The 16903-nt window shown below is 42.1% G+C and overlaps 1 protein-coding gene across 3 annotated transcripts in view; it reads right to left on the bottom strand.

Annotated features, from left to right (window-relative positions):
* GSDME (gasdermin E) overlaps nt 1–16435 on the bottom strand; it is a 31335-nt gene extending 14900 nt beyond the window's left edge. The window contains exons 1-3 of one of the 3 annotated variants that reach the window (XM_073329535.2): nt 16154–16435; nt 10461–10691; nt 8656–8848 (exon numbers count right to left, since the gene is read on the bottom strand). In XM_073329535.2, coding sequence (XP_073185636.1) covers nt 8656–8848; nt 10461–10691; nt 16154–16346 — 617 coding nt within the window. In that variant the 5' untranslated portion in view covers nt 16347–16435. The other 2 variants (XM_073329534.2, XM_073329536.2) reach the window with 2 other exon arrangements.
* Between the last annotated feature and the right edge of the window lie 468 nt (nt 16436–16903).

Raw genomic sequence — 16903 nt, 5'->3', positions numbered from 1 at the left:
AGTTACCAGAACTGTCACATTCAAAAGATGGCGGGGTGGGGAAATGAAGAGGGGGGAGCGATTCTGCCCCCTTTACTCATGTTGAGTAGCACCTTATTATGTCCCCAATTTAGCAAATCATCCCAACTCAACAAAGCACTTAAGCATGTCCTTAAGTCCCACTGAAGTCACTCCTGAAGTAAGATGCTATTCAACATGAGAAAGGGTACCAGAATCATGCCCTAAAAATGTCAAGAAACCACAAAATTTTTCTAAGAAATGGATTACATACTTCATTACCACATCTTCTGGGGTCTATGATTGACAGGATTCAATCCTGTCAGTGAAGTTAAAGGAACTTTTAACTGTATTCCATCAACTAAAATGTGTTAATTATACCAACCTTTTTCAAAATACTCATCTGAGGTTCCTAAAAGAGGGGTCATACCTTCTATTAACAGACAGTTCTAGCTAGCAAGATAGCTAGAAGATTAAAAGATTGCCATCCTTGGCAGGAGTTATTTAATCTTTTCTTCTCCATTCTACTGTAAATGGGGTATTCAGACGGGTTAAACTATCATTCCCAGAAAATAGAATACAAGAGACACGTTCTGCATCAGATTCATTTAAATCAATACATCTCTAGCTCTTTTTTTTTAGGAATTAAAAAAGTTTAGACACCCCAGTTTCTGGAGCTTCAGACGTTACACAGACAGCACAACATCAGATTTAAGTCAGGTTGGTTCTTTAAAAACAAAAAACTAACCCACCCCCTCCCTCAAAAAAAATGAAACACACCATACTGTCAGACAATTTTTGATCAGTGTGGAATTTAGAAACCTCTGTTTCTGTGAAAGCTCAGTCATTCAGAAAGAATGGTCTAAAAACCCTAAAAATTGTGCAGATGAGGAACAAAATATATCAAAGCAATGTAATAATCGTTATAACAATGTACCCAAACATTCCTGAGATTTTTTTTTTTGTAAAGCTTAGTTTTATATCTGAAAGGTCAGGCTCTTTGAAATCCAAGAATTTTCAAATGGTCACAAACAACAGTGTTCTTGGAAACTCCCACCGACATGCAAAACTGGGGCTACTGAGCAGCATAGTAACTAACAGAGATTACACTTTCCATATTATTACTATAATTAAGCTTTATGCAGTATTCAGAAGTGTGCTAGGCATCTTGAAGATATACAGCAAGATGGGTCCATGCTTCAAAGAACTTGCAATAGGCAACATACGGACCAACAGGGATGCAACACTAGAACCTTTCCCCCATGCTCTCTTGTTTTCATTCCACCTATTTTGTGCCTATTTTAGGTGGTTACAAAGTTATAGGACATCCTCCATTCTATCCAGTTATAGGAAAAGAAATGAGAATGTAGAAAAATACAACCAGATTAATTTGGTACCAGAAATAGTACTAACTCAAGAAGTACTTCAAAACCTGCTTAAATTTTGTTAAAAATAAATGGCCCTTCAGAGTTCAGTTTCATCTATTGCAATGGAGTTAATCTGGCCTAAACCCTCTTATACCTTTTGACTCTGGAGTACAGCTAACCATTTAAGAGTCCTGTGTCAAAACTGAAGCCTCCTATTCTCAAGTCTCAATTCCATTGACTCCAACAGGACATACACTAAATGCTTTCCTGAATATGGTCCCTGTACACTAGCGGCCTCCCTCCTGTCCTCACTGACTTTAATATGAACATATATATATAATGGTAATAATTAATCCTGAAATGAGTCTTTTAAGGACAACACAGTGACTGAAGAGGGGAAGTGTGTGTGGGGGGTGGGGGGGGCGGAGAGAGAAAGAGAGAAAAAAAAAAAAAAAAAAAAGAGAGCCAAGGCTCTCTGTTCCACACAGCTCCCCGCTAGGAGCCTCTTGCCTTAGACTGTGAGATCTGCACCTGGAGTCCCAGGACCCTGGGGGGCAGCAGGGCTCCTGGTGTGGAGCCTGAGTGGCAGCCCAAGCCTGTCTTGGAGTGGAGACCTGACAGCAGCTAACTTTCTTGTCAATTTCAGGGCTGGGGAGCCATGAAATTGACAAGATAGCCACCAGTTGATGTAAGAAACACAGGTTCATATCACCCTAACTACACAGAGGTAAGCCCTACACCTCTCATGGAGGTGGAGTTATGTCGGTGTAGCACAGCACTTACATCGGTGGGAGCAAGGCTGAAGGCTGTAGTGTAGACACTGACACAGGTCAACATAAGCTGCCTATGTCAACCTAACTCTGTAGTATAGGCCAAGCCTAAGACATCTCATTCACTCAGTTTTCCTTTGCCTTGTACTATGAGCATAGTTACCATGAGATGCAGGAAGGGCTACATTAAAATGACTGAGGATGCACACAAATGGAGCTGCAGTTTTTATTTCAACAGGTTTCAGAGTAGCAGCCGTGTTAGTCTGTATCTGCAAAAAGAAAAGGAGGACTTGTGGCACCTTAGAGACTAACCAATTTATTTGAGCATAAACTTTCGTGACCTACAGCTCACTTCATCCGATGAAGTGAGCTGTAGCTCATGAAAGCTTATGCTCAAATAAATTTGTTAGTCTCTATTTCAAAAGTCATATTTTAAAATGCTCTTATTTATGGTAACCAACATATCACTCTAATCTTTCACATTCTATTTTACAGCATCATCATCGATCTGGGTTAACTTCCTATCGCTCCACTGCATTCCTTTCAAACTCTTTAAAGGTGAGCTGAAATGCTTTACAAAGGAAACATTATAAAACATTTGAAATGCTGGATACCTCAAATCACAGATATATTTACTTTTAATTCTGTATGTGTTTTTGTAAGTTACAAGATGAAATGAAAGCTTTTATGATTTAGTTATACATTGTGTAATAAAAGCTTCCTTTTATCAATTTTAAACTCACTTGGGCTGATCCTGCCCCCAATGAAGTCAACAGCAAAACTCCAATTGACTTACCATGGGAGCAGGATTATGCCTACTGTCTTTCAATTTTATTGGAAGTTCTCTTCTTGTATTATAAGAAAGGGTAAATAGGTGCACTGAGTACTCTCTCTCTCTGCTGCAGAACAGAGGCAGCAAAGAGAAAAAGAGAGGAGCCAATAAAAGGAAGGAGCACGACAGGCGGATACAAGCAGCCCAGCATCTGGCACTACTGCATTCTAATAGGTAAAGGATCACAAATCTAGAGAAACAAACCTAGAGCCACCAGCTGAGTAGCCTCCTCAGGTCCCCAGCGGCCAGAGTTTCCTCAGGCGGGCTAGGACCACTCTTCCATCCAATCCTACCTAGATTTTCCAGGGGAAAAAGATGAAAGGCCTTAACCTGCAAACTTTTATGCTAAGTACTCAGCTATTTGCTGGGCTTTCTAAACAAAGAGAGGGCTTGCAATGTTGGGCCCTTAGGACGTTGCCCATCAGTGAGTGTGCCTATCTCCTAGCACCACATATTTCTGCTCACCACTTTAAAACTCAACTACGCTGCTGAAGAACCATTTCCACACGTGAACTGGTTTCTAGCTGCACCAATCAAATGTATGCGACATTCCCCCTGAAAAGAAATGCACCTACTTCTTCACATTGTAAAATGCATTTCTCGGACCTACTCAACAGAAAAGTGCTAGTCGGTTCAATCTTCTCTACCTCACTTATAAAACACAACAGCCTATTTCTTCTATTCACATACTACCTCCTACTTTACAAGGTCAACTCTTGTAAAGCTTTATTCCTTCTCAGAACAAAAGTCTGTAGCCAGGTCTCAGACAGCAGAGAACACCAGTCTAATCCACTGTCACATTCCACTAAACAGTTCCATATTATTTCCTTTATTAAGCCATTTAAAATATCAGTTTTCTGACTGATTACTTACCATCACACCATAACACAATACTTACTATAATATCCTTCAATTTATTTGAGCATAAGTTTCTGTGAGCTACAGCTCACTTTGCGATGAAGTGAGCTGTAGCTGATGGAAGCTTATGCTCAAATAAATTGGTTAGTCTCTAAGGTGCCACAAGTCCGCCTTTTCTTTTTGCGAATACAGACTAACACGGCTGCTACTCTGAAACCTGTCCTTAAATACAGTATTTCACAGTTCCCTTACAGAGACACCAGACAATTACTCTATGCCACATCTTCCCTGAGAGTACTAAAAGACTTATGACTGAGTTCAAAAGGGGGACACTGCTCCAGAATTTTCTTTCCAACTTCCTGTACTCTATTCCCCCTCACCTGATTGTATGCAATTCTGAGTGGTGACGTTTTATGAGTTCACTTAAGCCATATAATACTACTGATTGAAATCTACATTGAACAGATAACCGGTGGAGGTATCTTACCAGTCTAAGTATTTCCAACAGTGCTCAAAAACCCCTTAGGTGCTTTAAAGAACAAATACAAACACATGGTCCCTGCCTTGATGAGATTACAATTTAATTTCATGCATTACTTGACAAATGAGGGGAACAAATAATAGGGAGGGGAAAGAAGGACAAGATTAACAGCAATAAAACTCCCACCATTACTCAGTTTAGGCATATATAAATAAATCTGGCTAATTAACTCACTGCATAAGCAATAATAACGTGAATTTTAAGTTGGAATATACCAGAACATATTTCAATTTGGGCCCGGTTCTGTTCAATATCTTCATAAATGATTTAGAGCAGGGATCAGAAACCTTTGGCATGTGGCCTGTCAGGGAAATCTGCTGATGGGCCGGGCCAGTGTGTTTACCTGCAGCGTCCGCAGGTTCGGCCAATCACAGGTCCCACTGGCTCCATTTTAAAGAACTTTGCTGTGCCAGGCCAATAGGGGCTGTGGGAAATGGCGCAGGCCAAGGGAAGTGCTGGCTGCCACTTCCCACAGCCCCTATTGGCCTGGCATGGCAAACTGCCGCCAGTGGGAGCTGCGATCGGCTGAACCGTTGGACGCTGCAGATAAACAAACCATCTTGGCCCACCAGCGGATTTCCCTGAAGAGCTGCATGCCAAAGGTTACTGGTCCCTGATTTAGATAATGACATGGAGAGAACATATATAAAGTTTGCGGACGATACCACACTAGGAGTGGTTGTGAGTGCTTTGAAGGATAGGGTTAAAATTCAAAATCAGACCATTTCTCCAGTTTGTCCAAATGTAAATAGGATGAAATGCAAAGTACTCCACTTAGGAAGGAATTGCATATATACAAAATGGGAAATGATTGCATAGAGAGGAGTACTGCAGAAAGGGATCTGCAGGTTATAGTGGGTCACAAGCTAAATATGAGTCAACAGTGTAACACTATTGAAAAAAAAAAAAAAAAAGCAGACATCATTCTGGGATGTATTAGGAGGAGAGCTGGAAGCAAGTAATTCTTCCACTCTACTCCACACCGATTAGGCCTCAGCTGGAGTATTGTGTCCAGTTCTGGGTGCCACATTTCAGGAAAGATGTGGACAAATTGGAGAAAGTCCAGAGAAAAGCAACAAAAATGATTAAAAGTCTAGAAAACATGACCTATGAGGAAAGATGGGGGCAGGGAGGGAGGTTTGTTTAGCCTGGAGAAGAGAAGACAGAGGGCACATGATAACAGTTTTCAAGTACATAAAAGATTGTTACAAAGAGGAGGGTGAAAAATTGTTCTTGTTAGTCTCTGAGGATCGGACAAGAAGCAGTGGGCTTGAATTGAAGCGGGGGGTGGGGGTGGGGGGGTAGGTTGGACATTAGGAAAAACTTCCTGTCAGGGCAATTAATCACTGGGGCAATTAATCACTGGAACAATCTCCCTCATTGTCTAATCTGTTCTTAAAAACCTCCAAACACCTGTCAGAGACTGTCTAGCACTATTTAGTCCTGTCTTGAGTGCAGGAGATTGGACTAGATGACCTACTGAGGTCCCTTCCACTCCTACACTTCTATGATGGTATAAAACAAAACAATTATTCTTGAGCTTATTTTCTAACAAATTGATTAGTAGTAGAGCCTCATTTATTCACTCTAAGCAGCTGCAAGACAGTGAATTACTGCATTTTGTGAAATAGCAACTTAGTTCAGCAAACACAGCAAAAAAGAGCAAGGATAATGTATCACAAAATGCACTTTGTTCATGTATTTGACAAGAGTTTTAATTTTAATTATTTTTGATACTTCATATTAGGTTAACAGATGTTGTAGGGCATATTTTGTAAAAAAGTAATGAAATTTTATTTATGCAGGACCTTACATCACACCATTCAGTTGTTAAATCCTTGCTAAAAAAGGGGATACACCATAGGTTTTTTGTAATTTAATTCTGAGCTTTACTATGGTTCTCCTTTAGAAGGTACGTATAAGTGGAGGGAAGCTGATTTTACACCACGCAGGACAGTATCATGTATTATGTACATGGAGGACAAATTCTTTTTTAAACTTTATTTAAACTTCTGAATTATATCACAATTCAAGTAATGCAAAATAAGCACTGCATTTTTGCAAAGGAACAGTTAGGACACACATTAAAAATGAACAGAATAATTATAGATCCAACAAACCCTGGATAAGTCATTTCATTAGGTGAAATCAAGTAATTACGCTCCCTTGATAATATATTGCTTAAAATCAAACCCTCAGTTTCAAGCTCACCAGTGTTTAATATTATCACATAATGTTCTATGAGTAAGATAATAGGTAGATGCTGGAGAAAAATTTGTGGCACATCATGAAACAACTAAAATACAAATACAGGAAATTTCAATTTTAAAGAACTGCCTCAGCATGGTAAATTCTAAGGGCCATACTGCTTATGACCAGGGACACAGAAAAACTGCAAATTAATCTTGTTAATCTTGTTCTGTAATCTCCCAACTCCCAGTGAAACTAGGACTGGCTGGAATATTGGCAATATATTTTGTATCATAAGCATTAAGTTATGAAGTGTCATTTCTAGAGAAAATGAGCCAGATGCTTGGGTGCAATGCAGGCATATTGTGCTGGCATACTTCCAGTGCAAAATCTGCATAAACAATCCAGTGAGACTCAGATACAGTGCATATTACCTTCAGAAAATTAAGGGCCTCAATAATTGGTTTGAGTCTAACAAACCAAGGATTCTGCAGTCCCATGTGCGTTCCCACACTTCAGAAGCCAAATATATTTTTGCTAGATTAGGGCTTGTATGAATTTAATACACTACAGTTACAAACATGATACAAATCATTGGGATCTTAATTTTCATTTTAGGTATTCATAGATTGGTGTATACCTTATGACCATCCCGAGTGGAATACAGATAATGTTTGTAAATGCGGTTTAATTACTGTGAAGATTGTGAGCCCACAGACATTGGATTAACTTCAGTACATTTCCATTTGCTATGGGAGAGTTGCCTATTCTAATGGAGCAGCTAACTAGCTTTTTCAAAATTCATCTTTTCCAGGGGATACTAGGCATGACTTAGTGTGTCACTGTCATGACAACTACTCTAGATCTTAAGAGTTTTTCCCCCCTTTATACTACATATAAATTCATTTTTGAATCATGGCACACACATTTGCTAGGATATTTATGTTTTTAATCAGGAAATTTACTAAGAAAGTAACAAGGTGCCTTTCAATGGCTGTTTGTAAAGGCTTTGACAAGCAGAACAGCAGGCAATCCTTACTGTGAGAAATTGATTACTTTTAGAGGATCTGTTTAAAGGAAATTTACACTGCTTTGGACAACTATCATGCAGCTAGCGAAAAAACTAATTCCTCCATCTCATTTCTACACCTGCCACCTCTCATCATCAAAGCATTAGCAACGGTTGTTAAAGTATGTTGCATTGAATCCAAACAGATTAAGGGCTTGATTCTACCAAATGCTGAGTACCCTTGACTCCCATATGATTCATGCCCCAATCCTATAAGGCAAAAGTGCACAAAATTCCCACTGAAGTAAGTTGGGTTCCACAAAGGGGGTCTGTCCATGGGCAACTCATTGTAGTATGATGCCCTTATATGGGATTTAGGGGCACGCAGAGATTGTCAGGAGGTGCTCCGTATCTTATGGAACTAAGCCCCTGACTTCAGAAGTCTATTTTTCCTCAGGTTATAAGGGATAGTTTGTATTAGTGATAGGAAAGTGCTGTAAAATGTTTTCTTTGATTATTCATTTAATATTTAAATGAATTTTCACTGACATATTGCTCCCCTTTTGTATTTCACTCCTATTAAATTTGAACAATCAAGTTTTACTAGCTTGAACACTCAGAGAGCAGATTTTAAAGCTTGCTTACTAGAATACTGGGTATTTGAAGTTTGGTTTCCATGAGTATTTGCCCTAGACGTCTGGTGAAGAAAATCCTCAAAACGTTCTAGCTTGTAAACAACCAATATACATTAAAAGTATTCTTACTGGATCCATCAAGATCTACACACTCCTTACACAAGACTTAAAATCCAAGAAACTGCCTGATTCTAGTCCATATCTTTGGCATTCCCTTTTCCTCTCCCGTGGTTTGTTACTCCCACTGGTTACAACCTGTCTAAACTCAGGCTCCAGTCCTGCACTAACCACCAAAACAAACAGATCCCTGCACCCACACAGAGCCCCACAGAGGGAGGATTTGGCTCCAAGTTCAACGTGTAAATTCAGCATAAAAATAAGCCACTTGAAGATATATTTCACATGTTCATTATTCCTTTTTAAGCTTTACATGGATGGCAAAATTAAAACTCATACCTTCCCTTGAGGTCTTTCATAAGCTGCTGCAAATCAGCCTCCTGCTTTTTTAGGTTTCCAAACGAAGACTGGCTTTCTACAAAGCCTTTTCCTCCAGCACCCAGGTTGATCTTTCCAAATGAAGTTTCAATACTTCCTCTGACAAAGTCTTCAAACTTCCCCTCATATTTCACAAAGTCAGACTCAACAACAACTTGGAAAAGAAAAAAACAAAACAAAAACAAGCCCACAATAAAAAATGACTAATGCAGACTTGAAAACAATAGATCCTGAAACAGAAGCCTGTGGAAAATATGAACAGGTAAATAAAGTCACACAGAAGAGTTAACTGGCCTACAACCCTTATTTTTGTTTGTTCCATCTTTTCCCCCCCAATTTACACTATTTTTCATTTTGGCATTTTAAGGAAATGTATGATGTTTACAGTACTGAGTTCAAATCCTATGAGAGTTTTATAAAGTACCCTAGAGATTTTTTCCTGCCATACACAGAATACATACACAACTCAACTACCTATATTTTCAGCTTTTTATTTTCCATTATCTTGGTTTGTATCATCATGGGCCTGAGTCAAGGTCCACTGAAGCCAATGGAAAGACTCCCATTGATCTAATGGGCTTTGGATCATGGCCTTTAATGCCAAAAATATAACACACTTTAGGCACAGAACTCAAAATTGGGAACTGTAATGTGCAAGTTATAAACATAGATCACTTCAGATTACTTGTTTATGTTGGATAGCATGTCTGCCGAGAGATACTGATCTTGGCTATGCTATTACCTTTCGAATGTTGGCCTAGCAGTGGTTCCCACCATTGAGTAACACAACTTGAGGAAACACAAGTACAGACACTCCACACAGGAGACGACAACATGGGGATAAAAATGCCTGAGCCCTGTCTACACAAATGCTTCCACTGTTGCTACCACCAGTAGATTTTCATTGGTACACATTAGTATAAACCAGTATAACCGGTATCAGAATCAGGCCCAGACTCCTTCACTTGCTGGTCACTCAATCAAATCTAGGTTTAGTCACCTGTGACCAAATGTCTTCAATTTTGGCAGAGATGACAAGGAATAAACAGGCAGGAAGACTGAGCTCTCCTCTGTATGCAACTGGAGCTGGACTTTCCAAGTCAGGGTTGATAAATATTGGTGGGGACCTGTGGGAAAGCTTGCATTCCTGCTACCTGCGCTGTTTCTGTTTTGGGGATCAATATAAAACCTTTTTTTCCCACATCAGCTGATTAAGCATCGGAAACAAACAGTTTTTAAATATGTATTATAAAAGGTCAGACAGCCGTCAAGACTGATTTGCCCCAAATTCATCATTTGCCCCAGGGCTTGAGGATTAGGAGATGCAGCTCACCTCACCTGTGGAATGGCAAGGGGTAACTGCTGAGCATATCGCAGTGCGCTCTCATCTAGAGTGCACTATGACAGCACAGTATTACCACACACTGGAGCCTGACACTGACTCTGAAAGAGCTCTTCAGAATGTCAAGCCATAAAATAATAACATTTAACAACACTGTCATTTGGAGTCTCCAGCATTCAATCACACTACTCCCACTGGGCAAGACATTTCACTTTTTAACTAACATTTTATTAGTATTGTTATTAGCTAAATGACAAGTCAAGCATAGAAAAGATCAAACCATCTCATATTTAAAAGTGCTGAATATTTCAGAGCCAAAAGAAACCCTACAGTAACATGCTATAAGAACTTTAGTTAATAATGGTTAGAACAGATTGTACTTTGCATTCTTATCTACTGTAATGTCATACAAGTATAGTTTTACCTGGTTTTATAGGTTTGTCTTCAGTAAGCACATCATTCAGCGTAACTGTCAAGAAATGGTACTTTGGTTTCTGCCAGCACCACAATTTCTTCTTCTTTGTTACTAAGTTGAGAAGCTGTAATTTATCTGAGTCATTCAAGCGGGATACAGGGATCAAGTCACCGCCACAGTCAGTCTCTCTCACAAAATTTTTTGTTGCTTTCGCAAACATCTTGTGGAATCGTTTAATATCTGAAAGAACAAATCCGCTTTAAAAGTACAATTGGAAAGTATCAGTGCTTAGTTGTCCCCTTTAAAGAAGCTTAGAGTTTTAGAGAGTTAACATGAGAATGTCCGTATTAGTATCACTTTTTGTTTAATGGCCTTCCTCTACCTAAGTCAGTGTATTTCAAAGATTCTTCTAAAAGAGGAACCATATAGAGGAAACAGTGAAAATGACTACATAAAGTTCATAAACTGAGGAAAATATTTTTCTCCCATCTCTGATTTTATATGCCTACGTGTTACTTGTACCAACAATTAAGTGAAATATTTTCAGAATGAAATATTTTTAACTTGACAGTGTTCTTTTAAATCTGACTGCGAAGACTGAAGAGTTCAAGTTGAAATGTAAAGTGTCTTATCTGTCCATTTCTTTTCTTTGAAGCTGTATATTCATACATTCTTCGTTAATTATCTGTTCTGTTCCACACAGATATTAGATCTGTCAATTAGAGGTGCAAACCACGATAGGGGAGGACAGACTTCAAAGCAAGGACAGACACTCAGTGAACATTGGTGCATATTGACAGAAGAGACAGAAAAAAAAAAATACTGAGGGGAGCTTGGCCATAGAGCTCGTTTCATTATTAAATAGAGGGAAAGAAGAAAATATCTTTAAAGACAGAAACTTGCCGTTCCGTTAACTCCCAAAATTCCATTTCAGATAATACTTCACACAATGTTAACCAATTGACGTTCAGGTATTTTCTCATGAGACCCCTGTGGCCTACTCTTAGTTCTGTATTTAAGCAAGTTTAGTAAAAGGTACTTCCTGACTACACAAAAAATGGAAGGAATTTTACAATGTTTTAAAGTCAAACAACATTTTACCTAAAGGTCTCTCAGCACTTTCATTATAATCTGCTATTGCAATGTACTTGGGGCACAGTCCAGTGTCCAATGGGAATATTTCCACTAACTTCAGTGGCTGGTGGATCAATTCCTTAGCTCTAAATTTGTTCAGATTCTTGCATTTTCAAACTCCCACTCGCATCATTTAGGCTCAATGACATGCATATGTACAAGTATGGAACGCATTTCCAGAACATTGTAAAATACAATCGTTCAACTCCATTTATATTTGGAAGGGAAGAACCTCAACCACCAACAGGCAGGGTTTCCCCCACAGAATTCTACTACGGTGAAGTTGACTTCTGGAACTAACCTGACAAATTATTTGCAGTGGAGGAGGAATACCAGAGAAATTCTCACTCCCTGCTAAAGTATCTGTTACCGGTTTCTAAATATCCAATGGCTTCTTATCCTCCCCCCTCTCAGTACACGCATACACCTGTGGTTTGCATATCCTTTGACTCCATTTCAGAATAACGAGTTATCCGGTCTGCATGGGCAGACCCTTCTACATATGAAGAGGGCCACTGACTTCAAAGAGATTAATGCAGAAAGGAGGTTCACCATTCACACATATACAATTGCAGAAATGGAGCCTAAAAATGACACATCATTTACCTCAGTCTACTCTACAGCAGCCTCATCTTCTAGGAATGTCAGAAATCTCTAGATTAACCTGAATCTCAAAGGAAGAATCTAGAACAGCTTTCGGTTAAGATTAGTTTCTGCTACATGAAGGAGTTACCTTGTTTTTTCAATTCAAATTTTAAACCTATTGCTCATAGAAATATTATTGTCTCCTTGAACTTGATGCCAACTAATCCTATATACCTTTTCACAGACTTCCATTCAGATAGAATTGTTTCAAAGGGACACTTCTAGTCTCAATGGTAAAACAATGTTGGACCGGGTTTCCTAAAAAACTTCAGGTGTGCTGGCGGATGGGCAGGGCGCTAAGTGTTGTTGAGAGGACATTACCTTTGAATTTTCTTGCTTTGGAGGTTTATGTTAGACCAGGGCTTGGATTGACAGAACTAGAGGGAAAGCTATTCCCCCCATGCCTAAATGAAACAAATTATTGCAAACTGATGAAAGAAACCAGCAGAGAAGAGGAGGGGTGTTTTGTTTGCTTGACTGGGGACTTGAGCTAAGCCTTTAAAATGAGTTTGCATGTGGGACGGGGAGGGGACAGTGTTTAATAAGAACATCACTAAAAAGATGCAGAGGAAAAACATGTCAGCTAAACTCATTCCCACCCTCCCCCCCCCCATGATGGACACCTCATTATTCTTTGGAGTAGAGATTGTCTTTTTTTCCCCCTGTATTTGTGCAGTGCCTATCACAGTGGGGTTCTGGTCCATATCTAGGGCTTGTAGGTGCCATAATAGTACAAATAAATAAAAAACAAACAAACGATCTAGTTCAGTGTTCTCAAACTTTTGTACTGTGACCCCTTTCACATAGCAAGCCTCTGAGTGCGACACCCCTCACCCCAAATATATCAAAAAGTGTTTTTAATGTAACACCATTATAACTGCTGGATGCAAAGCAGGGTTTGGGCTGCAGGCTGACAGCTTGCGACCCCACATATAATAATCTTCCAACCCCCTGAAGGGTCCCAACTCCCAGCTTGAGAGCCCCTGATCTAGTTAAATAAACATCTCCCTGTGCTTCATAATATTTGCATACATTTATTGCAATTCCATAGCTATATGTTTAGGAACATTACTCCAGTAATCTGTATTTAGGAATATTAATTCTACAGGAACATTTTTACAAGGGACAAAGAGGATTGTGAAAGTGAGTACATTTTACTCTGGACAGCAAAACAGGAAGTTTCATGAAAGTTAGTCAGTATTTCCCAAAAAGAAAAGGAGTACTTGTGGCACCTTAGAGACTAACCAATTTATTAGAGCATAAGCTTTCGTGAGCTACAGCTCACTTCATCAGATGCATATCGTGGAAACTGCAGCAGACTTTATATATACACAGAGAATATGAACCAATACCTCCTCCCACCCCACTGTCCTGCTGGTAATAGCTTATCTAAAGTGATCATCAGGTGGGCCATTTCCAGCACAAATCCAGGTTTTCTCACCCTCCACCCCCCCACACAAATTCACTCTCCTGCTGGTGATAGCCCATCCAAAGTGACAACTCTTTACACAATGTGCATGACAATCAAGTTGGGCTATTTCCTGCACAAATCCAGGTTTTCTCACATCCCCCCCACCCCCATACACACACAAACTCACTCTCCTGCTGGTAATAGCTCATCCAAACTGACCACAGTATTTCCCATTTGTCAGTATATTAAAATGTAATTTAAAAAAAAATCAGTTTTGACTAAAGAACAAAATTGCTCAAAGCCTTAGGCAATATGAGGAGGAAGGCAGATGTGGAGGATGAGAGCAATACTACAGAATGTTAGAACATTGATTACAAATTCAAGTTGTACATAAATACTTCATAGGAGGGTCCTTATATACCAAACAAGTCTGAACAAGTAGCTTGACAGTCCAAAGAGCTATTAGACTTTATATTTAGTGAAGAACTGCACCAGAGGAGATATCCTTTGAATTCTAATGAGGCCTGAGTCTATACTGAGAGACATGTAAAGAGAGTAGGCGGCAACAAGTAGCATGTAAATTTTATTACCCTGTTATAGCAAAATTTGGAACTTATTTTCATTGCCTTATTTTTCTGGACAACTTAAATGTTTAAAAACCATAAAAGCAAACGCCAAAAGGTTAGTGTGGGAATTATTTTAGGGAAGTTCTAGGGCAGGGGTGGGCAAATTACAGCCCGCGGGCCACATGCGGCCCACAGGACTGTTCTGCCTGGCTCCTGAGCTCCCGGCCAGGGAGGCTCACCCCTGGCCCCTCCCCCGCTGTCTCCCCTCTGCTACAGCAATGCCGCCATGCGGGTAGCACGGCTTGCGCCCGCCCACCTCCCAGTCTTTCAAATAAGCCTGTCCTGCCACTCTGAGTGGCATGGTAAGGGTAAGGGGGTTTGGATAAGGGGCAGGAGGCCCCAGGGGACAGTTGGATAGGGCAGAGGTTTTTGGGGGGGGGGGTTGTATAGGGGGTGGGGTTCCAGGGCGGGCAGTTAAGTACAGCGTTCCCAGGGGACAGGGAGCAGGGGGGGAGGTTGGATAGGCATGGGAGCGGGGAGAGGGTTGGATAGGCCTGTCAGGGGTGTGGACAGGGGTCGGGACAGTCAGGGGAGAGGGAGGGTTGGATAGGGGTTGCCTGGGGGGGCAGTTAGGGGCAGGGGGTCCCCGGAAGGGGGTAGTCAGGGGACAAGGAGCAGGGGGGGTTGGAGGCTCTGGGGGGGGGGCAGTCAGGGGGCAGGGGCCAGGCTGTTTGCAGAGGCACAGCCTTCCCTACCTAGTCCTCCATACTGTTTCGCAACCCTGATGTGTCCCTCAGGCCAAAAAGTTTGCCCACCCCTGTTCTAGAGCCTGTGTTACACAGGTCAGACTGGGTCATCACAATAGTCCATTCAGGCTTCGGAAAAAGTTCATGCAGTTATTCAGTCCTCAAACGAGTTAATTTCAGGCCCTCCTCCCTGCAATCACATGCACATTATTTAGCAGCACTGAAAAGATGATTGTTTCCAATTCTGATGAACTACAGCCTTTGCCTCTAAGGGCTAGTCTACAGCGTTGTACTGAGTGAGCTGTAGCTCACGAAAGCTTATGCTCTAATAAATTGGTTAGTCTCTAAGGTGCCACAAGTCCTCCTTTTCTTTTTGCGAATACAGACTAACACAGCTGTTACTCTGAAACCAATAATTAAAGCAGTAAAAAAGAAATCCTAGCAGGGACCCAGTTTGCACTGGATTAAATTGCTTATGCTAGTACACTTCATCCCTGTAGGGGCAGAGGAATCTGTGGTGTAAGGTCTCTTTATAACTATTTCAGTTAAAAAAAAAACCACAAACACACACCCCTAAGCCCCCCCCCCAAGCCATACTTAGGCCTTAGGGTGTGTCTACACAGCAGCTTGCAGTTGTAACCCCGGGGCGTGGATACACACACCCGTGGTTAGCCAGACTGACCCAAGCCCGCCTGCAATCACCCTCAGGGCATCCAGGCACGACCTGGCACCGATGTCACTAAAGCCCCGCTAAAAGCAGCCAGCGCTTGGCGCGCACGGGGACCCCGACGGGGACCGGGGCGAGGAGAACAAAGGGAGAGAGCGGGAGGGCGAGGGCCCCTGGGGCGGGCGCCCGCAGCGGGAGGAGGGAGGAAGGGAGGGAGGACGCGGGGCAGCGGCTCCCCTCCCCAGAGCTGGCGTCTCCCCTTCGCCTTCCCGGCGTGCCGGGGCCGCCACCGCGGCGCGCTCGGCTCGTACTCACCAGCACGCCCGTGGCTCACCCCGCCGCAGCCTGCCCCGCGGGGGACGGATGCTCGCCGCGCTCTCTAGCCCATTGACTGGCGCCCGCAGCCGCGCGCCGCCCAGCACCGCCTCACTGCTGAGCTGAGTTTGCCGGGCCTCGGCAGCGCGGCTGGAAAGTAGTAACTAGGTTGGCCGCGGAGGGGGGGGGGGTATTATCAGCTGCGAGCACGCACACACCTGGGACGGGGGTGGCTCCCTGGCTGCGGGGGGGGGGGGGTGCGAAGAGACCCGCGGCAGGCAGCACGCTCTGCGGGAGAGGAAGGGCGGGCACACAAGGACGCTTCTCGCCGGGGTCAGTGGCAAAGCGAGCAGCTGAAGCTGGAGGGGAAACACCAGCTGCAGAAGAGGCTGAAACTGCCCTTCCCATCATGGTTTCTTTCCGCGCAGCCGGGAAGCCCTTGGGAGTCTAGAGTCTGAGTGCCCAGAACATGCAAAACCAGCGACTTTGGCTGCCACGCTGGGGTGGAGTGTCTCAGCGGCCCACAATTCCACAGCTGTGGTGAGTGACAGTCTGCAGAGACACTGCGAAGAAGGCACCCTGTGAACTGGTGTTGCCAACCCAGCTCCAGGATTGAAAGATTAATCTTTAATGAAAGATTATGTCATGTGATGAATCCTCCAGGAATACCTCCAACCAGAATTGACAACCCTAGTGTGAACACCCAGGCAATGGAGGGAAGGTAGCAGTTCCGCCAGATCAGTAAGGCCCCAGTCCTGCAAACATGCTCATGTGAAACTTTATTATTGGCGTAACCCCTAGAGTTAAGCGCAGGAGGAAGTGTTTGCAGGTTCGGGCCTAAGGCCTGGTCTAAAAATTACATTAAGCTACCTTAAACCTGTCATTAACCTACCTACAATTCTCAAGGCTCTGAAAGATTTCAGGCCTTGTTTGACAAAGTTAGATTGACCTAACCACCCACTGTAGAT

The sequence above is a fragment of the Lepidochelys kempii genome, chromosome 2, assembly GCF_965140285.1.
Source record: "Lepidochelys kempii isolate rLepKem1 chromosome 2, rLepKem1.hap1, whole genome shotgun sequence".
In the NCBI taxonomy this organism is placed as follows: domain Eukaryota; kingdom Metazoa; phylum Chordata; order Testudines; family Cheloniidae; genus Lepidochelys; species Lepidochelys kempii.
Note: the sequence above shows the minus strand (reverse complement) of the source record. Positions and strands in the feature narration are given on the sequence as shown.